Source organism: Glycine soja, chromosome 6 (assembly GCF_004193775.1).
Source record: "Glycine soja cultivar W05 chromosome 6, ASM419377v2, whole genome shotgun sequence".
NCBI lineage: Eukaryota > Viridiplantae > Streptophyta > Magnoliopsida > Fabales > Fabaceae > Glycine > Glycine soja.
The window spans coordinates 3,154,604-3,178,409 of record NC_041007.1 but is presented as its reverse complement, the minus strand read 5'-3'; the positions used below and the strand labels follow the sequence as shown (position 1 = coordinate 3,178,409).

Here is a 23,806-nt window from a genome sequence, read left to right as displayed (position 1 = left end):
TGCCATATATTAATAGGTAAATTACGTGTTATAGTTTTTATCATATTATTTTATAATTAATTTCAATGATTACGATGTTTTAGTTTACAATTAAAGTAATTACAGGAAGACATAATACATTTTTAATGAAAAACTTATTTTAAGTAAGGTTTTTGCATACCCTTTATAAAATAGAATAATATTCTAAAAAAACATAAATTAATGCACGGGCTAAAACTCATTAATACACTAGTACAAATTTTGTAAAACGAATTCATGCCTTCAATCAATAGTTAACATGTAAGAAAAAAATTATTAACAGCTATAAAAAAAATATCAATTAATTTCTAACCACTTGTCACTTTTAAATTAATAAAAGAAAAAAAGAGAGATGAAAATAAATAAAGACAATTGACCAGTGATCTTAATCCTCATTTTTTCTTTTTTGAGTACACACATTATAAATATAATTAGTCTTTTATCTAATGGATTAAGATATAATGTGATTTCCAACCTAGGTCCATAAAAAACATTTATTTTATTAAAAATAATTGATAAAATTATGATATATTTCAATTATAGAATGCAAATATTCTGTTCCTTGTTTAGCTTTAATAATACAGTTGCAAGGCCTTCTCCCTCCTTTTGGTTTTCCAAATTGCCTCAAAGCATTTCTACTGTTGTTTTTAGTCGTAGGGAGGCAGTTGTTTTAGAACAAAAAGTCAATAGATTGACCAGTGTGTCGGCGAGAAAATTGTGGATGGTCAGCAGATTTAATGGCGCTGATGTCAAGCCGTTAATCAGTTAAGAAGCTATCTCTTGGGTACCAAAACAAGAACAAGAAGGTTCCTCTTAACAAAAACGTTCTTCACTGCCCCACTTTTATCAAATCTAAATTTGGATAGGTTTGAGTTTACAAAATTAAATTTGAGATATTTTAATTATACTTTGGATTATTTTTATTTTTATATAGGTTAAATTATAATTTTCATTTAAATTTATAATTTTGGTTCTCCTATATTGTAATATTTTTTATTTCTTAGTCTTATAAATTATTGATTTTGATTCTTGTGATAGATTATTAAAAAATAATTTTGATTAATTGAATTATTAAATTAATTAAAATTATTAATTATTAAAAAATTGAATAAAAATTACTAATCTTAATTTTCGAGAATACGATGCTCCTCCTCTTCTACTTTCCTTATCGCAGGTGATTTGACTGACACTGACCCCACATTAGAATTATATAATAGTTATTTTATTAAAGTTTTTTTAATGATTAATAATTATTATTTAATTATAATTAATTTAATATCTCTAATAATTATAATTAATAATCTATATGAGAATCAAAATAATAGATTTAGAAAATTAGGAGAATAAAATTATAATTTATTATATGTTATCATTGTAAAAAATTATATTGCGAATGACAAATTTAGATTGCCTTGCTATTGGTATTACCGTATTAGTGTGTTACCTTCGATTAACACAATATTTATATATTTTTGGATTGATTTCTGCTTTATATATTTTTCTATCATCGTTAAAATAAGAAAATATTTATATTATAATTAAAATTTAATAAAATTAGAATGAATTTTTAGGATGCTTATTAGAATTTAAAACATTAAATAAGCTAGTTCCTGATATTAAATATGAGATATTTTCAAGTGATCTCTTAATAAATGTTAATTAAATTGTTCAAGTAAGAAAAACTCAAACTATAGCTGTCACAGAAGGAAAGAAATAGGAAATTCAAGAATAGAGTTCTTTATTGCGTGGACGGAAAGTCTTCCTCTATTCGCACCCCATCCATCCGTCCAATACCACCGACTGCTGTCATTCTTTTGATTCCATCCACTCGTTCCTCCATTAAGTTAAGCGTCAAGCCGTCCACCAACATCATTAATAATTATCATTCCGACAAACTCTAAACTAATCCCCTATTTAATTATTGACTAAAATTTTATTCTTCCATAATACATTCATAATAAATATTGCTCCTATTATTGAATATATATTTTTATGTGTTGTATTGAAAATTAATTTAAAATTATTTTGAATGTAAAACTTTTAAAATAACTACTATTGAAAATCAATAGATTTACTAAATATAACACTTTATAGTTGCATGAAAGTCAATTTTTTTTATATATTTTAAGTGTATTTTGAATTAGATTAATATATTTAATATTTTAAAAACATAAAATATATTTTGAAAATTTTATTTAGGAATTTAAAATTAATTAAAAATGTATAAGACATACTCATATTCATAAATTAATAATACCTTTACTCAAAAGTGATTTTCTCGTTTTACCTAACCCTTTATTATTATTATTTAAATTACCATTTTATTTTAATTACAAAATTTTAAATTCTACCCAATTTTAAAAATCTTTTAGTGAAAAAATATTCAGTAATTATTAATTATTTGCGTAGTCAACTGTCTAGCAACGACGCCACCCCTTCCCGAGCAAATATATTTTTTTAAAAAAATCATAACAATTCTTTGACAATAAATTTTTATGAGCAATTCGTTGACAATATAAACAAGAGAAAGAAAAATATTTGAAGGAATAATTGTGTTATATATATATGTATATTGTAATTCAGTTCATAAAAAAAATGTTTCTTGGAAAAATATACTTGTAATTTTGTAAAAAGAAAAAAAATGTTGGCCAGGCATATAAAGTGAAACACGTTATTATTTATATGATCGCATATAAAAGAATTGGAAGGTCTTGTAAGTTTCGAGAATGTATGTTTGGTTAAAGTATAAATACATTGGTAGTTAACTTCATGGTAAACTCTACCGCGTCACCTTTAGTCGAAGGATTTTCATTATCTTTTGATCAAATCAATAATATAATATAATGTCATGTGTATTAATTTTTTATATTCTAATTTTAATATTTCATTAAATATAATTTAAAAAATGAATATATTTACAAAATGATCCTGAATTAATTTGTAAAATTTAAAACTAATTTGCATCTCATCCGATCTCAGTGGCTCACGCATTCTCCGTCATCGCGTCTTCTCCCTCTCTGCCGACACCTTCGCCGCCGATCCCGTCTTGGTCTCCACCGCCGCCAAAATCAAAGAGACGCGGTGGCTCTGGCGGCGCTCCAAGACCCAGCTCCAGTGGCTCCTATGATTCCCCCTCGGGACCCGTCCCTCTGGTCGTGTTTTCTTCTGGTCCTACGTTTTCTACACATGTTGCGCACCGTCTTCGTCGTCGTAAGCTCGTTTTCTTTCAGCTCTTCTACCACGCCATTTCCGCGTTCATGTCTTTCCTGTGGCTGGAGTTCTCGCGATCCTCTTCACCACGCTCCCGTTCTCCGTTATGTTTGGTTACAGGTTCTGGACCGCAGTACGTGGCGGCGCAAGGCGAGTGCCTGCCACTCGTGCTCAACTGCCAGATTGCGCTGCTCGGGTGCAACTTGGTTTGCCACGTGGCGGTGTCTTGTTGCATTTTTTTACAGGTGGGTGTAACGGGATTGGCGCGTGGGTCGTCAATTCCGTGCTCAACTGTGCTATTTTGTTGCCTTTTCTAAATTTTTATCACGTTGTGAGAATGGTAGCATTGCTCGATCGTTCCTGCTCCTCTGTCTTACGCGCTGGAAAAGAAGCACATAGTAATAAATTGAAGTCCAATTAAAAGCACAGATTCATTGAAGGTTAAGTCATGAGTACCGTTGCCAATGATGGCTTGAAAGGTTTTAGGTTCTAAACCATCATGTATGAGTAAAAATGTCTTTTGAAAAGATCTGACATGGATACAAACACGAATTTGAGATATATAATGTTGGATGAAAAAAGCTCTAAACAAAACATACATAAAATGCAGTTACACACGAGATATTGCATGATGGGAGCATTTTATATTATTCATTTTGAGTGAATTTTTTAAAATTACTAATTATAAATATTTAAATATTTATAAAATTAAAACAAAAAATTAGTTAATTATATTTTATATTTATAAAATCAAAGATAAATATTAAAGATAAACCAAAGAATTAAATCACCTCTAAATTTAGTTAAGTATTTAAATGAAATATTAGTAAAAAAAAAAACTATTAATACACAGTAAGTGCAGTTTTTGAATGAAAAAAACAAAGTAAAATATTTATCTTAAAGAAAGGCGTGACCGGTCCACGGCCACGTGGGCGATCACAGTGGGCATAAAAGGGTACGTGGAATAGGAACAAAAATGGGTTGGAAATGGAAATGGAGAGTGAGAGAGATAGGTGTGATGGATTGTGTCGGCCATCTTTGGATTTATCTTAAAGAAAGCTCAACGTGGCGGCCGTACCAGACGACAGACTAGAAGCCAAGTGGTAAACTCATTCCCTTCACTTCACCCTCTCTTTTCTCTTCTCCAATTATTTATATTTCCTCACAAACTAACAATTTTCGTTTTCCACCCTCCATATAAATATAAACCAATACAACAGCAACATGATGGTTTCTGTGTCTTGAGGGTGTACCAATATGAACAGAATCTCCTCTCGACACCTTTGCTTTGCTGCAGCTCGCAACTGCAACTTCCCACAAATATAAATATATATTACTTCATGGTCACACATAGTTAAGTTTATTAATTACTACTAGGTAGCAGGTTTTTAATAGGTAGTAGGTAGGTGTAATCGTTGTCTTCCTGCAGATATGGAAGAAGCGGGTTTAGGAGATTGTTGTTCCTCTAATACGACTATTACGAGGAAAAGCGAGAAGCGAAAGCAGCAGCACCAACAACAAGAGAAGCCATACAGAGGAATAAGGATGAGGAAGTGGGGCAAGTGGGTGGCGGAGATTAGAGAACCCAACAAGAGGTCGAGGATCTGGTTGGGTTCTTACGCCACCCCCGTCGCCGCCGCACGCGCCTACGACACCGCCGTCTTCCACCTCCGAGGCCCTTCCGCTCGCCTTAACTTCCCCGAATTGCTGTCCCAGGACGACGACGTTTCGACCCAACAACAGGGCAAGATGTCCGCCGATTCAATTCGCAAAAAAGCGACCCAAGTCGGCGCCAGAGTCGACGCGCTCCAAACCGCGCTTCAGCAATCCTCGTCGACACACTCCATTAGTTCCAGCCACGTCAGCTATGAGAAACCAGACTTGAACGAGTATCCCAAACCTGAAGATTAGTAATTTCCTTCAACCTTCAAGATTAATATTGATCCACCAATCATGGGTTCTGATGTGACTTATATATAGGGCTTCAACTTGCCCTCTTCACCTATGTTAATTTGAAAAGAAAAAACTTTTATATTTGTCATATGATTTATCTGAGTAAATATTTTCTTCCAGTTTATTTAATTAATATTAGAAAGTGTAGGAAGAAATAGACACACCTGATGAGAATTGAGATGAGGCTAATTAACTTGTTAATGAGGTGAGTAACTCCTTTAACTATATATAAATTAAGGGGTATATATATTATTAGTTGCTCACCTCATGTTGTTGCTCATCTCACGAAGAAACTCATTTTAGATTACTTTTTTCCTTTCATTATGTGTATGCTGGAGCGGTGGACTGGTAGCTACATAGATTCTCGCTATGATGGGGCATATGATCATGAGGTCTTTTCTCAGGTCGGTTGTGTGTTGTAATTTGTAACGAGATATCCGTAACACAATAGGATCAAATTAACCGTGTTTTGTTGTTTCAGATTATTTTTTCTATGTTCCCGATGAATTCAATAATTTGATATCCATGTGGTGAAAATGATTTCATATATACTTTTTTTACTTACTGTTGGAAAGTTGTGTAGTTTCTCTGATCGGCGCCGCTTAGGCTTGTGTGTGTGAACTATATTAATTCTACCATGTTTATGTTATCTTGATGATTGTCAAAATATGAGCAAATGATGCAGTGTGAAAAAAGGCCAAGGGTGAAGAGATAAAGATAGGAACAGCAGTGGCCCAACAAAGCCGCATTAATATGAAACAAACAAACACATAATGTTTCACTTGTCGAACAGTGCTAACAAGTGGATAGAGAGATAAGGAAGAATTGAGCACCAAAAGCATCAGTTGCCCATGACACCCCACAAAACTTCTTTTTTTCTTTTTCTTAAAAGAATATGCGAGATAGGCGGAGAACAGGGTGGCTCTATCTCAAAGTGAGGTTGTCACTTGTCACAGTCATGGGAAAGTTGGAGTTTAGGATCAGTTGCGTACTTTCGTTTGATACACATTGTAAGAGTAGGGCCTCAGCCAGCTCTTCATTTTTTTTTCCTTTAGTTTTCCACTTAGTATTCTTGTACAACACATTTCCTTAAAAAAATGCTGCATGCTGTGAAAACATTTCAACAAATAGCGTTTAAATGATGTGATCCTATGCTTTTCGTCTCTCTTTTTTTCAATTTATAACTTATTTTAATGTAACCACTAATATATATACACATATGTTCTTTCGTTTTGACACACAAGAAATCTCTTATTTCGTCTTAAATTTAGAAATTCTTTACTTATTTTTATATTTTTTAAAAATAGAAAAAAAAAATAAACCATACATTATCAAGTGAAAATGTTCGTCAAACATTTTTAGTTTTTCAGGTGAGAACATTTTCCCCTTTTAGATGAAACCAAACAGAACTTAATTGAATTCGTGTTGCTATTTTTATTTTTTATTTTTTATTTTCGTCGAGTGTGTTAATGTTTCTCAGTTAACATTGTGAATGATATATGCTTGCTAGCTCTCCAATGCACCATAATCTTAAGTGTTATATGTCAAATATAATGTTGGAGAAATAATCTCTTCAGCTTGGGGTGGGAGATGTCTCAGTCAATGCGACTATGTGCGGCACTGTCCCTTTCCAATCATTGATTCCCCTTGGTCAAACTTCAAACTCCACTGTGAATAGCAAATACTTGTACTCTCAAAAGAAAAACAAACATGAATATGTTCTATTTATATAAATTTATTATATGTTGCATGAATAATTTTTTAAAAATATTCTATAAACGAAATGAATCCGCTTAAAAGTAAGTAATGAATCCTAAATTTATTTAGTACGTTCTTATAAAATATGAATTCAACAAAGTTAATCATTGAATTATGTAATATTATTTTTCTGAATCTGTGTACATCAACATATAAATAAAATTTATATTTTATAAAGTATACTCTATGTTAAAATTAATAAAGTTAATTAGTGAAATATTAAATAGATTTTAAATTATCTGATCATTTATACCAATCCAATGATATGATTGATGAAATTCAATGTCCATAAAAAAATTACTACTAAATGGATTAAGTTTAATAACTAGTTCTTAAAATTATCAAATGAAAAAAAAAACTAGTATAATTTATATATATAATGAAAATTAAGCTCAAAAGAAATAGAACACTAAAAAAAGAAGAAAAAAACAAGGTAAAGACACCCTTGTGACATTTTCCTTCAGCTGGCAAGAGACTGGTGGGGACGATCAAGCATTTGAAAAAGGCCAAGACCTCCATGCATGCCCAAAGTTAATTAGTAAATATGATTTGCACATCGAATTGCCTTACAAAAAACACGTGTCAAGACTCACGACCACAACCCATTCATGCTGCTACAAGAGAACAGTGATTTCTCTTACCAAGTTGCAAACATTGGTGAGTGAGTTAATGAACAATGGGTTTTAACCGTATATAAGCAATGCTATTTCAAAATCCAACCATCAACTTCCGGATGCAAAGTGAACCAGCAATTTTTGAGGTCATAAAGCAATCCCCTAAAAGCTAAAGCTTGGCTTTATCGTGGAATCCTTTTATGAAAGAACCATATATCATCGATCAATCCCTAAATTTTAGCTTTGATCGTGGAATCCTTTTCTGAAAGAACCATCATCTCATTGAAGAAGACTCTTCATACATCACACCATCATGATCTGTTTGAGTTCCTCTTAGACCCATCAACTTTATATTTGAATTTGACGTACGTAGCTATATATAGGTGGGGAAAGGCGGAAAGCACCATGTTGTTAGTAATTCATATATAGCAATGCACGTATTTGTTCAAGAAAAAAGAATTGCATTATTGTATAAAATCAATTCAATTAATTGAATTATTTTTATAAAATCGATATAGTTAATCGAACTGATTTTTATTTTAATGTTTTTTTTTAAAAAGAAACAATTCAAAAATTAGTTCGAAAATGATCCAATACTTAAAATTAATTTAAAATTGATTACAAATCAGTTCCATTTAGAATTAATTTTTTAAAATTAGTTTGATTCTGAATCGATTTTTAAATCAGTTTGATTATTTAAATTTAAAACTGAACCAATTAAAATAATTTAAAATTAATATATTTTAGTTTATTTACTGAACTAGTTTTTACACACCATTAAATCCACATAAGAACAAAATCACTATTTTATGGATGACTATATAGAAAGGTTTAGGAATAGCTAAAAGTATTTTCCATGCATATTAGAACGCATGTTGTAAGAAAGTAAAATTGTTTGTCCTTACACAACAGCCCGACAAATACTCCCATAAAATTTTACAACCAAAAGTCCCATTCCTATTGGTCATGTTTTGCCTACTGTTATGACAAGTTATTATTCATCCAACACGTTAAATCTGAGCTAAAAAAAATTCAGTCCACATCCTTGGATCAAACATCCTTGACCGCGTATTCACGGCACTTACACAATCTCTTAAGATGTGCAAAACACATTTAGAAGCTTGCAAACTTTATTAGCAACAACTTCGTAAAAATGCAATTATCAAAGCCAAGCACATGTTTTGTTTTTTTTTTTTTTTGAATAAACCAAGCACATGTGATAGAACTCAACATAGATTTCAACGGATTTTTTTGAGCGTAGGCTTTTGTTAAATTGGAATTTTACCTAGGTAGTCACTTAAAATTCACCCAAGAAGAACGTTGCATATTCACAACCAGAAACCTATATTTGGACCTATGTTGATTTTAAGTCAATCAACTTAAATTGTCAAAAGAAGATATAAAGTTAACTTGATGATAAAAGTAGGAAAAAAATAAAGATAGATCATGAGTTCTAATTTTTCACTAACAAAAACTAACATATTATCGACTAACATTTACAAATAAAAAAATAAACTTAGATTACCATATATATATGTTAATCCCTCCCCCATATGAAGCTTTGTTGTTGATTGAAGTTAGCTTTTGTTTTGGTTGATCAAGTTTGCATGGAGCATGTTCCAGCCCAACTCTCTTTTGATTTAGAACATGACATAGGAGCCTCTTCTAATGCTCCCGTGGTCTTTCAATGAAATTCATAGTTCTCATTTAAAAAAAAAAAAAAAAACTTTTTATCAAAAACAGTGAACAATCTTCATATGTGACACGTAATGGACTCTTGGTCCAATTTCATATGTTTGGGCCTTAATTCATTTGTAGGGAGATACTATTAGCCCAGGCAAATTACTCTTGGCCCCTATTAAGGGGTTGAGAATATTTTTTTTCAAGAATTACAAGAGTTTTAAAATTTTATAGGAACTAAGAAAAATTATGACAGGAAACAATACTAACACCCTTATTTGTACTGTGGACCAAAGGAATATGTTTGAAGCCGATGGCTGAGCTGATCCCAAACGGGCAAAATTTTCTCCGGACTGTCCTTAATTTGTTGTTCCAACAAGCTTTTTAGCAGGCCCAGCACGAGACGTATTTTTTCATTATGTAATGATATGTATCGAATCTTTAGATATGTTATCTCAACAGTTATTGCAGAAATTTCAAAAAAAAAAATGAAAAATTAAGAAAAAGTTATAAATGACTAAAATTAGATTTAATTAAATCTACAAAGATTAAAAATTCTTATTTATATGAAGATAAGCCATAAATAATTTTTTAACTATTTTTTATTTCTACATAAAATTATGATATGGAAATTATTTTCTGTCTACCTTCTTTTTGAAAATTGAAAGAATTAAATGTCAAAAATAATATACTCTCTCCTTGTCATAATAACTAGAGGTTAAGTATTGTTGCTAGCCTTTAGCGTGGGTGTTAATGGCATCTTTAACATTTTGGCAATCTATTCTCTTATTTAACGGAAGAATGACGGAACGGAAGGATCCAATTTACACAATTGTAATACCCAAAAGTACTTTTAAGCTTAAATAAAAGAAATAGTAAAGGTAATTGATGATAAGATTTTATTATTTTTTATATAAAACGAGGAAGCCTAGGGAAACAATCTATAATTCATTTTACATATTAACACTTTCAATAAATTATGAATACTGGAGGATTTTCAGAAAATGTGAATATTTATTTACTAAATGTACTTTTTCTTATCATATTTTATTATTTTCCCAAGAAGTATGATGTATGAGATTTAGGGGAGACATTTGGACTGGGAAACAATAGTCAAAATTTTAACTGAGTTATTGCAAACAGCTAGGGCCAAGAGGAAAAAGAAAAGAAACTTGAGAAAGGAAGAAGAAAATAAGAAAACGCTAAAAAAGGAATATAACTACAGAGAGAGATGATTCAGTGGCATCAATTAATTTAATTATGTTTGGACTGTCTTCCATTCAATACCCCTCCTCCTTGCCCCAAAACAAAAACCCTTTTCTTTTCCCTGCTCTTTTGTACCCACTTTCCCTTACATGAAATGACAAATATTTCACCACTCTCCTTAACTTTCTGTCTTTCTAGAGATAAAAAAGGAAAAGGGAATTAAACTGTAGAACATAAAGTCACGAGTTAAGTGCATATATAGAAAGATGCCACATGCATCTAGATCTAGTTAGGAGTATAATTTTATCCGAAGAATGATGCTACCCGCATTTCACTTTAGTTGGCATTATACGCTAGAGCAACCAGTGATAAATACTATAGCATCAGCGATCCCTTTCCGCCAATTTCCAAGCTAAAAGGCTTCCAAACAAAATGAGGACTAGGAGCATAGAAATAAAAAGTTACTTTCACAACAAATTAAAGTGGGTGGACGTCACATCTTTCTATAATTTTCTTTTCCTTTTCACCTACGAATTGATTTTATGATTTGCCCGAGGCCCTATGCTTAGTTTCAACTCTAAAGATAGAGACTGTCAAAAAAAAGTTTCAACTCTAAAGGTTTTTCACCAACCAAGCTTACCAGAAATTTAGTTTTGATAATTTATTTGGCTCAGCCAGTCTAGAAAAATATAATCATTTGTGCACATGTGTGGTTTCACTTTTTTTTAATAATTGCTAATTTAAAGCTTTCACATTATTAATGAATAAGAAAGGAGCTATATTATCAAAATAAAAAATATATATAACATAGCTTCACATCTTTTCAAAATTCAAATGTATCTAATACTGTAATTTGCTCACAATGCAAATGTTTAAAACATAACTTCCACTAAGGTCAGTTAGCCTAGTGAAGGGTTTTAGTGAAGGGTTTTAGAGCATATGTATGAAGACTTGGTTTAACCATTAATGTTGCTATTGTAAGGCATAATTTGATTAAGGGTAAATAGTCATTTTTGTCTCTTAATGTGTATTTTGTTGATAAATATGTCTATAAAAAATGAAAATACAAAATTTAATCCCTGAAAGTGTAAAAAGTGTGACAAATATGTGTTGCTGTTAACTTTCGTTCGTCACTGTTAATAAAATAGCCTACATGGCACGGAGGGACAAATTTGTCATTGAAATGATTGCCAATGTGGATTGTCAGCATAGGGACATATTTGTCAGAATATTTTTTTTTACTTTTCATCTTTTCACTCCACTGACAACTACATCCCTAAAAGATAAAAATGCAAAATTTAATTCTCGAAAGTATAAGAAGTGCGACAAATATATTCAGACGTTAATAATGAATTGTATAGGAGAGAAGTTATGGAAAAAGGGATTAAAAATAGTAAAATATAGCATAAGATTTGAAATCTTATACTTTAATTATCTATCTATTTATCCATCTATCAAATTGTTAATTAGTTTTTTAATTAATCAATATAACTACTTATTTTCCAAAATAAAATAAAATTCTTTAGTTTTATGATATAAAAAAATTGAGTTACAATTTTAAAAAATGAAAGCCTTTAATTTCATGAAATTTTTTGTTTCTTCAATTAATTATCTTTATTACGTACTCTTTCATAGTATGTCAAATGGAATGCAAAGTCGTCACAGTCCCTAAATCAACAAGAGATACAATTCTACATCACAAAGACAAAGAATAAACTTTTGTATTAGTTTTTTTTTTTTAAGTTAACCTCTGTATTAGTTTGAGCACTATTGTATTTTTTTATTTAAATTTATTTGGGTTCTTTATTTGTTAGTAATTGTTTTCATTTCATTCATATTATATATAATAAGTGTTGTCTCGAATGGAAGCACATAAGGTTTATCCAATGATTCTTTCATATATATATATATATATATATATATATATATATATATATATATATATATATATATATATATATATATATATATATATATATATATATATTATCGATTAAGAAAAAGACTTATAATTTTACTTTAACTTTATCTAGTTTAAATTTTGTGAGATTTTTTTTTATAAAAAAAAGTAGTTGATTAATTTTTTTAAAATAAATTTGATCCCACGACCGATTGTGTTTTTTCTACTCAAAACTCTCGACATATTATTTTCAATCTAAATATGATGGCACTTAAATTTGAATTATGATATGGAATAATTTTAAAGATTAAAAGTGAGAAAATTAGTAGAAATTTGATAAAATTATAAGATATAAGATAAAATAAATTTTAACAGCAAAAATTAAGGTTTGACAAGAAAATCAAAATAATAAAAATATATATATTAAAAGAAAATTTTAAAAATATACTGCATAAGCACTAAATGAATAGGAACAGTAAATTATAAATAATAATAATAATAATAATAATAATAATAATAATAATAATAACAATAATAATAATAATAATAATAATAATGAGTTACAATCTATTATTAATGTTCAGATATATTTGTTGCACTTTTTATACTTTCAGGAACTAAATTTTGTATTTTTATCTTTTAAAGACCCATTTGTTAGCCAAATTGAAAGACAAAAAGTAAAAAAAAATTATAACAAATGTCTCTATGTTGACAATCCATGTTGGCAATCATTTTAGTGACAAATTTATCCTTTCGTGTCACGTAGACTATTTTATTAATGGTAACAGACGGAAGTTAACGACATGACATATTTATCGCACCTTTTTACATTTTCAGGGACTAAATTTTATATATTTTTATCTTTCAAAGATACATTTATCAATAAATTACATTTTAAGAGATAAAAATGATTAATTACTCTTTAATTAAATACACGCAATATATGTCCTAAACTAAGGAGTAAATGACAATATATTGCATTCACAGTGTTTTTTTTTTTTGTATTTTTTGTTATAAGAGTTTGTGACAAATTTGAATGATAAAAGTCACCACTTTCATTAATTAATGTGGTTCGAATCATTGAATAAATACACTTTAAAATTGTTTTGTGCACTGATACTGGCATGTCAATATTTTACTACACATTATTTCTGTGTTAATCGCTGAAGAGTGAGATCATTGCATTTTAATACAATACCGATTCATGTAAAGACAATTTTTTCTCTTGTATCAAGACAAATGCCAATTCTTGTTCTAGTAATTAAAATGGTAGCAAACTTCCAACTTTAGCACTCTTGAAAAGATCATGAAATCATTTGACAATTTCTTAAAATTGCATATACTTTTTGCTACATCTTAGGGTGTGCTCATTTAAGATTTTATTGAGGACGGATTCTAGCATGCAAGATCTGTCCATCAGTTTTTATTTTATTTTATTTTATTCTTCTCTTTCTCACTTTATCTCTTCTTCTCTGGATCTCCTCTGATCCACCAGCCACCACCGGCTCCGACCCGACGGCCCCACCACCCGAACACCTCCATCGTTGAAGTTGTTGGGCAGGACCTCCGCGAAGCAGAGGAGGTGCGCGACGGAGCAGAACTCCCGCAACCGCGTGGAAAGGGCGTTGGCGGCGACGAGCTTTGTTAACGACACCGTTTCGGACGACGCTCATTGGGGATGCTTTGGAGAAAAGAAACGATGGCTTCGGTGAAGTTCTGACCCATCTCTCCTCTACCTCTTCTCACATCTTCTTCAAATTTGAAGTGCCCCTTTCATCTGATCTCCATCTCTCCTCCCAAACCAGCGCTGCAACCAATGTCGTAACTGTGGACGGAGGACGGAGGACGGTAGACGGCGAGGAGAGCGAGCAGGAATTCGAGGGATGAGAGATCAACGAAGCTTCAGGTCCAGCGAATGGCGGCGGCGGCGGGAAGGGGAGGACAATGATTTGGAAGATGGAGTTGGGAGCTCCGACGAAGGGTGGCGGCGGCAGGAAGGGGATGACGTTTATTTGGTAGGTAGGGCGAGACGGCGGAGGGAGGGGGAGCGGTGGCGGAGCAGCGACGAAGGAGGGTGAGTTTTGCATTGTGACAGAGAAAGAGAATGGAGGGATGGTGGAATTGACGGTCGGAAATCTCGTCGGAGATACGACGGCGACAACGGAAGTGATCGAAATGGCAATGGGTTGGAGGGAGAGATGGGAACAGAGGGACAAAATGGTAAAAGAAAAAGAAAAAAAATGAAAAAAATATTGGTCTTTCATTAAAAAATGATGTATCCAATGGTTTAAAAAAACTTTTAGACTTGTCTTGCACATGCAAGACTTCATTTTATTTCTATACTCCAAATCTTAATTCTTCTATATAGATTTTATGATCCATGTCAACTTTGGATTCATTTTAATTTCATTAGTCTTCTAGGCTCAAGGTTTTGTATGTACTCTCTCAGTTCTAAGTCGCCTTTAGGAGCTGATAAATCATAGGCCTCAACTATAGAGATTGGTTAATAAATGAGTGATTATTATATCAACTATAATGCAACCTGGCTGTTAGTAGACCCGATGGAATTGAATTAGGACACAATTACATGAGAACCTCTCTCTTTCATGACGAAATAATTACCCTTCAAATTTAGACTTAACTCACAAGTTAGATCAAGAAAGGAGGGATAACACTTTTCAAATGAACCAAGTTTTAGATGATCTTCTAATAGAGATTTTCCTTAACTTGAATAATATATACTTGTTAATTAATAAATTTTTAATTGTTTTAAAAAATCTAATTTATACATACATGGAGGTTTAAGTGATTTTCGAGACATACATGCACTCAAGACTAACAACTTTTTAAAGTTATTTTATTTAATACTATATTATATATAGCATTTTATTTATATTTTCTATTATCTTTTTATGACATTATTTGGTTTATTCTATATTTATCTTTTTTCTTCATATCTTTTTTCTTAATTATAAAAAACATAAATAGAAATAATTTTTTTCCTGAAGGAACCCTAGCTAGGTTGTCTACCAAAAAACAAAAGGATTTCTAGCTTTCTTCTTTTTGAACTACATCAACATAAAAACTAACTAATGGTAAAAAAAATTACTAACTAAATAGACAATATGTGTGTGTGAATGTACGACATAACACAATAGAATTTATAGTAATAAAACAATTGTATTGTAGGAGGGAAAAAGATATATATTTGCTTCTTTTTTATTATTGTACTCCTGGCTTGCTAGCTAGGTATATCATGGGTGTGTTATAATTTTGTTACGTTGATGTGTTTGTAGGATAATGAAATATATACAAATGATGGCATTGTCTTCCCCTAATGATGGATTTCCACCGCTTTGTCCACTGTGTGGGATCCACGCCCTATCAATTGTGCGACCCAACTTCAATTCGCCAATGTCCTCTTCTCTACCCTACCGGCAACATTCACAATTTCAATATCACACTCTCGTTTACGTTCTTGAGCTTATCAAATTTACTATGCGACAAATCATCCCTGCCAAAGCCACGGTAATCTTATGGTATATGGCCATTCATTCACATTTTACTTCGAATCTAAAATTTGAACTTATTTGGGTCTAAATTTGGTTTTACCTGATTCTTCTAATTAAAAAAATTGTTTTCATTTTTATTAAGCAGGTTGAATTTTTATATTGAGTGGAGTATTTTAATCACAATCGAACATTTATTCAATAAGAAATATTTTCATTTATATATTCACTCCCATCAAACCAGTTATTCATCTATATCACAATAGACCATTGCATTCAAAATTTGCAAGCTAAAAACTGTGGAGATTTGAGTTAAGATATGATGATTAATTTAAAAAAAATCATGAAATTTTGATGATTTTTTCTATCTAACGAATACATTTACTTGAGTATATGCTTAAACAAAATTCACACCAAGATAGATTGATATGATAAAAAAAATTAGAAAAATACTCACTCATAAACCAGTTGATAAAGTACATTACATAATTTGTTTTCTAGATTGTCAAATTTCCCATTCCATGACTTTGATACCAAACATTATTAACATGGATATTATACTTTCGGGTTGGATGAATTCAATAACAGACACTTGCTGCCATTTTAACCTTCCTTGTCTTTTTAAAAGATAATTCAATACTTACGGTGCTGAATATCAAAATAGGATAACATGTCTTGTGAATCTCTTAATTTGCATTAGAATAAATTCTTTTTGATCTACATCTCGGTGAAGAGAAAGAAAGGTTTGACATGCATATAATCGAAACTTTATTCTTGATCTAATTCTTTTTTATGATATATTCGACCTCTAGTTCTATTTTATCTTTTCAACGAGTTTTTCTTTTTTAATATCTCTTCAACATGTTTAATAATGAGCATAACGATCCTCCCTATTATTTCAATGAAGAAAAGAACCTATAATTAACTTATTAAACATTCATAATTGAACAATTCAAATGAAATATTTCAATTTTGAAATTTATTATATATGTTAATTTTTCTATCTCTCTTTTTGTGTCTCTATATAGAGACAAAGTAATAATAAAGATGTTAATTAATCGAATCATATTTGAATGGTAACGATTAAAAGAAAAAATACATGACTTTTTTTAAGAGGTCATATATATAATTATTAACTAGTTACACTCATATATATATATATATATATATATATATATATATATATATATATATATATATATAAACACTACTAGCTAGCTTTCAATGTTGATTATCTATATCCGGGTGTACGTATAACGCATGTATGTGTGTCTGCGTCACACACACATAAGATTTTAAATGATTTTAGTTTTAAGATAATGTCATTGTGTGTAAAAGATTCAGAATTGTATTTATATAGTAGTATTTTATATGCATTAATAGTACATCAAAATTAAATTCAATAAAAAAATTTATCATTGTTACTCGTGTTATTGTATTTATTTAAAAAAAATAGAGAAAAGGGATCGAAGGAGAATGTGATTAATTATACAATAATAAAGTTTTTTTAGGTGAAGGGGCTACAGAAACAATGCTGTTTTTGATATGTTTATATTTGGACAATTAGAAAATTCCTAACTCGGTAATATGCAATTCTGGGACCGACAGATTTGTAGATTATATGAGGAGATGACGTAGTAAAATTGAGCATGTATAGCTATTTTGCAATGAAATTAAGACTTTCGAAACATATTAGCTGGAAAACCTAAATCCTATAAAATTAGCAACAGAATCATGAAAACCTATATACTTGTGTAAATAGGCACGGCATTGCCTCATTGGCAATTTAACATGGATTGATTAGAGGGAAAATCTTGCGTTGTCGTGATTGAAGGGAGTTGAGATAAATGTGGTGCAATCAGATACGAGATCTGTATAATGTGAGGCCAAAAAACATGGCCTCAAGCTCATAATCTATAAATTGTCAACCTTGATATCATTATCCCACGATACTGACGTTCATATAAAGTGACATCTGGCCAATGGGATAAAAGATTTAAAAAGCTCGCCTTTTAAACCAAACATTTAAACTTAATTAATTTTAATAATGGCCAAGGTAAGAATCAATGCAACTGGGTAAGTTTCAACTTGAACTGAAGTTAAGCATTTTTTCCCCCCTCTCATTGAAAGCTATATCAGTAACAATTTACGAAAAATATTAAAAAATAAATAAATTTCAATAAATATTCGTAATAGTTATTCTTTCAATAAAAGGAGCAACTTCACGTGTACTTGACGGAATTGTTTTTAAGTACTCTTAGAATATGTACTCTTTCTTTAAGACAACCCCTTAATATATATGATTTTTCAAACTATTTTATTTCAAAATAAATAAAAATTTGAGAAATAAAAATAACTATTTATAAACCAATTTATAGGACAAAAATACTGAAAATTTGCTCGTATACTTTAGAAACATTCAGGCATAAATTTTAATGTGCTGGTAAGCAAAAGCTACACCACATAACGTAACGCAACTCATCAAGGATTACGTTGTACGACTAGGAGGGAATTCAGGATTCGAAAGATACAATTTCGGGAGGTCACATCAGGCTAAGGGGCCAGGTGCTGCAACTGAAGTATTGAATGTTTCTATGGTGTGTAATAAATGTCTATCGAATTTTTTAAAAAAATTAAAAAATTGATTGGGAAATACTTACATCATTTAGTTATATATTATCATATACTGTAAGATAATTATTCTTTATAATAATGATTTTTCTATCTCATTTGATTAACTTGATATATATTATGCGTAATAATATTATTTTTTATTCTCATCCGATAAAAAAAAAACTCGGTACATATCAAGCTTTATTATTATACTAATTAAAATAATTAATTTATTATCTTCTTCAAGCATTATATTTAAATCATGCTTTTGGAGTTTCCATTTTTCTTCTTCAAATTTTAACTTTAAAAGTGGTTTTCTCTTATGTTGAAAGGGAGCCATTGATCATACTTTTTTAACAAAGCCAGCTTCTGCAATGATATATTTACTGATCCAATCACATGTCCTTCGAAACAGATGATAAGTAAATCTTAAAGTTAGTGGTACGTGGTTAAGTTTTTTTGTTTTACTTTTTCTTGACCCTTTTTCCTACCTCAAATAATTACTTCCCCAGATCTCCCCCTCAAAACAACATCTCCCCATATTTTTATGCAGCAAGCAACTCATTGGTTTCAATCTCCATGCATTCAGAGAACATTAAAAGCCTTACCTTGCACCAATTCCACGTCATGTATTTGATATTTGCCTGAGAGGAGTTTATGGGTTTGATTATTTTCGAAATGCAAATGCTACAATATTTGCTTGAGAATGGCTTTAATTTGTAAAATGATTGTAAATTGTTTTTTAGACAAAAAATTTAGTGGGTATAAGTCTTGGTTACTGATTTGAGGGTAACGAGATAGATATATGACATTAATAACTACGCACCATATAAATAAGAGGTTAGATGAATATTAGCAAATACTTTTTTATTAGTTAAAATTTATTGTAACTTATAAAATTATGAAAAAAAAACCGTAAAATAATAAAAGAAACTCATAATTTTTTAAATAAATTTTACTCCGTAGTTAATAATAAACAATATGTTAAAAAAAATATTAAAAAATATATTGCTAGGAAAACCTAGCTTCATGACTTCATCGTCTTAAAGGCTTTCATAATCATATTCATAGGAGTGAAAGAGGAAAAACTCACGCGCAGCTTGCAGGTACATGATTGGCAATCATGTATTTTGACTGAGACACGTGTGCAGTTTGTTTCTCTCGTGCACCCAATTTGAATGGCACGTGCATAACTAAAGGTTGGAATTACATGAATAAATATGTTTACTCACGTGCCGAGCTGGGTTGCTTAAAAAACTGTGATTAGTTATCCGACCAGACCAGTTGCCAGCTGCACTCAACACTCAATCATATGCTACGCGGGAAATGAGAATTATTGCCCACTTCTCACAGCTTTTGTTAATTGAAAATATATGCTATTACCTAAACATAAATTTAAATGCAGTATATTAATATGATGAGTAAGTTCACGACTGATCCAAGAGGGTGAGGGAGAGATAAAATAAATTTTAAAGATTTTTTTTTTACTTTAAATGAAAAATTCATATGTTATGTTATTTTACTAATATATATTTCTTTTTTTAATACATGTGATATTTGTTATTTTATAAAAACTAAGAGAAAATAATATTTCTACACCCATACATATTTCTAAGGCTAGCAAATTAGCTAGCTAGCAAAAAAATTGATGTACTCAGAGTTCACTCAAGATAAAATAATTAAAGCTAAAACTTCAGGTTACCAACAAAATATTGAATGTGTTATATCTTTTTATAATCAATATATTTCAATTCTTTAGAAAAAAATATTAAATACATGTGGAGGCTAAATATTAATAGATATAACATATTATATTAGAATTAATTTGGATATGCAGTAAAGTTTAATGGAGGGGTATGTAGGCTAGCTAGATTATGATGGGTGCATGGTTGGCATAGATTATTACATATATGTGGAGTGTAAAGTAGTAGTAGTAGTAGTACTTAGGAAATTGAGCTACAGTTCCCAAAAGAGTGGGAAATGGGTTTGAGAGATGTGGGTTGAGCGAGTGAGTGAGTGAGTGTTTTCTTGGACATTCTCTACCACTTCAAAAGGACAAAGACGGCATTCATGATATCCTCCTCTCGACGTCCCATTCATCCGTTTTTAAATAAAAAATCCGTATCCTGAAAAGCAGATCAAAGGGCTTCCATTTTCAAGTTTTGGGATTGGAGGAATCTTTTTGCATTCCTCACATCACTTTATTGATGAGCAAAGAGGCCACCGAAAAGCAAGGATACCTTATCATGAAAGCAAGAAAAAAAGACCCGATTTGACGGGCCAACACACACGCACAAACGCATACGTCCAACATATATCCATCCCACACATACCCACCCTTGTCCACTCGCGCTCATTCCATCCATGCCCAAAGAACTGTAATTTTTAGCTAATGTACTATATTTTTCTTTGAACAAACATGATTCTTAAACACCCAAATAAGTCAATAACCCTGTCTGTTATTAGGTAGTTTAGAATGATAAGATTTCCAAATATCATTACATTTTTTCTAACAGATTTTGGTATAGGTTAAAATTTAAAGAAAATTATGAAATATTAGCAGTTTCACTTGAATCTCTTGTATCATTTTGTAATTTTTAATGGAAAAATATGTTAAAAATAGTACGTTATTGTTACTATTACCTATAGTAATATAATTGTATGGTGATGATGTTTATTGTGCATTTAATCAGAGATTCGACCCTAAAAAATCTTTGCATCTTGATAAATTAATCTCTAATTTTCTACTGAGATACGGTGGGCACCCCAAACAAAGCACTACTTATAGCAATAATTTACTCTGTACGGTGCGATTTTGCTTTTCTTTTTAAGTCTAGTTGCATCAGCTTTTACTTTAATTTATAGGTGGAAATTCGTAAGTCAACTACATCTCATCATTTGGTCTTGGTTGTTGCAGGTAACACCTCATTTCCCACTTTGTCCACTTTAGCATAGCGATCCTCTCGATCATCCTCATCCTCTATATAATCATTGATCTCCCTATCATCCTCTTCTCTCCACCATGGGCAGCATGAAGGTGCATCAGTTCACACGTGGATTCTGCTGGGAGCACGAACCTTTCCTCACACTTGGCTGCAAGAGATTACGCCCTCTTGCTCCCAAGCTTCCCAACACCCAAACTAATACTATCCCTACCACCCCTTCTGTTCCTTTCGATCTCAAGAGCTTCATCAGGCCTGAAAGTGGCCCCAGAAAACCCGTTTCCTCTGACGACAGTAAGAAGGATCCACCTTCACCCCAAGGCCAGGTCCGTATTATTATTATTATTATTATTATTATCTGATCTCTTAATTATTCACTTCTATCTTTTCTTTAATTCATTTAATTTTCTCTCTTCCATCATCCATGCATTAATATAATTCACGTGCACGTACTAAGAAAGTGCAGTTCAATTGGTCGAATAAAATTCTTAACTGTTATAAATCCTGATACATATTTTTAATTTTAATGGATAAAAAGATCTCGTGCACATATGTACCACATTTATATACTATATATCGGCACATGCACATAATTTTAAATTGTTTGAGAGACAAAGAAATTAAGTGAACGATTTTTCGTTATTTGTTGTTATAATACACAGGTTGAAACGCATCCAGGAGGAACACGGTGGAATCCTACTCAAGAACAGATAGGCATATTGGAGATGTTGTACAAAGGAGGGATACGAACTCCAAATGCTCAACAGATAGAGCAGATCACTGTCCAGCTTGGAAAGTACGGTAAGATCGAAGGGAAAAACGTGTTCTATTGGTTTCAGAACCACAAAGCACGCGAGAGACAAAAGCAGAAGCGCAACAGCCTTGCCTTTTCTCATAGTCCTCGAACTCACACAATTCATAGTATTGTTACTTTGGAGACAACAAGGGTATGTTTATAGTATGTTCTACACTAACCTAGGATGGTACTAGTAGTAATAATTAAGAAGTATAACTATGAGATCTTGTTTGAGAGAAAAGAAAGTTAAAGTACTTTAACGGATTGTTGCAGGGGGAAGTAGTAGAGAGAGATCACGAGGAAGATAGTCCGTACAAGAAGAAGTGTAGGAGATGGGTATTTGAGTGCTTGGAAGAACAAAACATGTCATCAGCGTGTGAGCAAGAGGAACATAGAACTCTGGAGCTTTTCCCATTGCACCCGGAAGGCAGATGAAGGGGTTTGAGTTTGATTGATCATTTAATATCCATCATTTTGCGCTTTGCTTTAGTTCCGAATATCGCAGCTGATTATTGAATGGATCGATGTGGTTTAATTTGCTTTACTTTTCTTTTTCCTTTGTATCGGGAAAGAAGACAAAGTTAATTGTCTCTGATCTGTACTCTCCCACTTAATGCTATATTCCTGACTTTGGAACCAAACCAAAGCGATTTGTCTCCCTCTATTTGTTGATTTCAGCTACATGGGGGTGTGACTTTGAAAACGATGAATCCTTTTGACTACAGGAACACACATAAATCAAACGAAGCTTTTAGGTTAAAAGGAGAAGCTACTGACGTACAAGTCCACGCAACTACTCCTTCTTAATTCTTCTTCTTCTTCTTAAGCCTATCCTTTTAAGCCTTTTAGTTTCAAATTGAAAAAGCATGAGTGTCCTCTAGCTGAAATCTTATAAAATAATCATGTTAGATACTCCACTCAACCATCATAAATCAGACTTTCATAAAGTAGGGCACGTCAAGTATCAAAGGGTACACTCATATATTTATTTTTTCACTGTTGACATGCAAATTTCTTTTTACCTCATAGTGCCTAGTAGGGCCATAAGAACCAGACTTAGGAGGGAAAATGAAGACTAACAATTTGAAAATAGAAGTTCCGACCAGTTTCATCTCGTTCACTGAGTGTGCATATTGAGAAAAGAGTAGCCATATTCTCTCAATCATTTTTACAATTTAAGAAGGTAGAGAGATTTAACAAAAAAAATGTATAGTAATAATTAAAATGGGCGATACACGGAAACAGGACTGTGGTGAATGAAAGACTAGTATATTCGTCTTAAATTATTTAAGACTTAACAAAAAAATATTTGTTAAAAACTTACTTATTATTAATTTAAATCATCACATGATATATTATTTTTTAGTAGGTAGTTTTAAGATAAGTGTATCGGTGTTGTTGTAAATAATTTAAGTGTGTCATCTTGTTATTTTTTTTAATTGCATCTATATACCTCTCGCATAAAAAAAGTCAGTAAAAATGATCCGTAAAATGCACTATAATTATGAAAAATCACCAAATTGAAAAGACATCAAATAATTAAATATTAGAAATAAAATCCATAAATTACAATGTTGAAGAACTTATCTTTCAAATCTCCACACTCC

At 31.2% G+C, this 23,806-nt stretch overlaps 2 protein-coding genes, 1 long non-coding RNA gene and 1 pseudogene across 3 annotated transcripts; all 4 read left to right on the top strand.

Moving 5' to 3' along the window:
• Positions 1-2,968: 2,968 nt before the first annotated feature.
• Positions 2,969-3,860, top strand: LOC114414737 (annotated as a pseudogene).
• A 347-nt stretch (positions 3,861-4,207) lies between these two features.
• Positions 4,208-5,666, top strand: LOC114414736 (ethylene-responsive transcription factor RAP2-1-like). The gene is made up of 2 exons (XM_028379120.1): positions 4,208-4,331; positions 4,658-5,666. The coding sequence occupies exon 2, from the start codon at positions 4,660-4,662 to the stop codon at positions 5,137-5,139; it is 480 nt and encodes a 159-aa protein (XP_028234921.1). The 5' UTR covers positions 4,208-4,331; positions 4,658-4,659; the 3' UTR covers positions 5,140-5,666.
• A 7,952-nt stretch (positions 5,667-13,618) lies between these two features.
• Positions 13,619-14,726, top strand: LOC114414894. Its single transcript, XR_003667284.1, has 2 exons — positions 13,619-14,047; positions 14,145-14,726. It is a non-coding gene; the product is annotated as an uncharacterized LOC114414894 (long non-coding RNA).
• Positions 14,727-21,406: 6,680 nt separating this feature from the next.
• On the top strand, positions 21,407-22,857 carry LOC114414735 (WUSCHEL-related homeobox 4-like). Its single transcript, XM_028379119.1, has 3 exons — positions 21,407-21,729; positions 22,066-22,350; positions 22,473-22,857. The coding sequence occupies exons 1-3, from the start codon at positions 21,484-21,486 to the stop codon at positions 22,632-22,634; spliced, it is 693 nt and encodes a 230-aa protein (XP_028234920.1). The 5' UTR covers positions 21,407-21,483; the 3' UTR covers positions 22,635-22,857.
• The last annotated feature ends 949 nt before the right edge of the window (positions 22,858-23,806 follow it).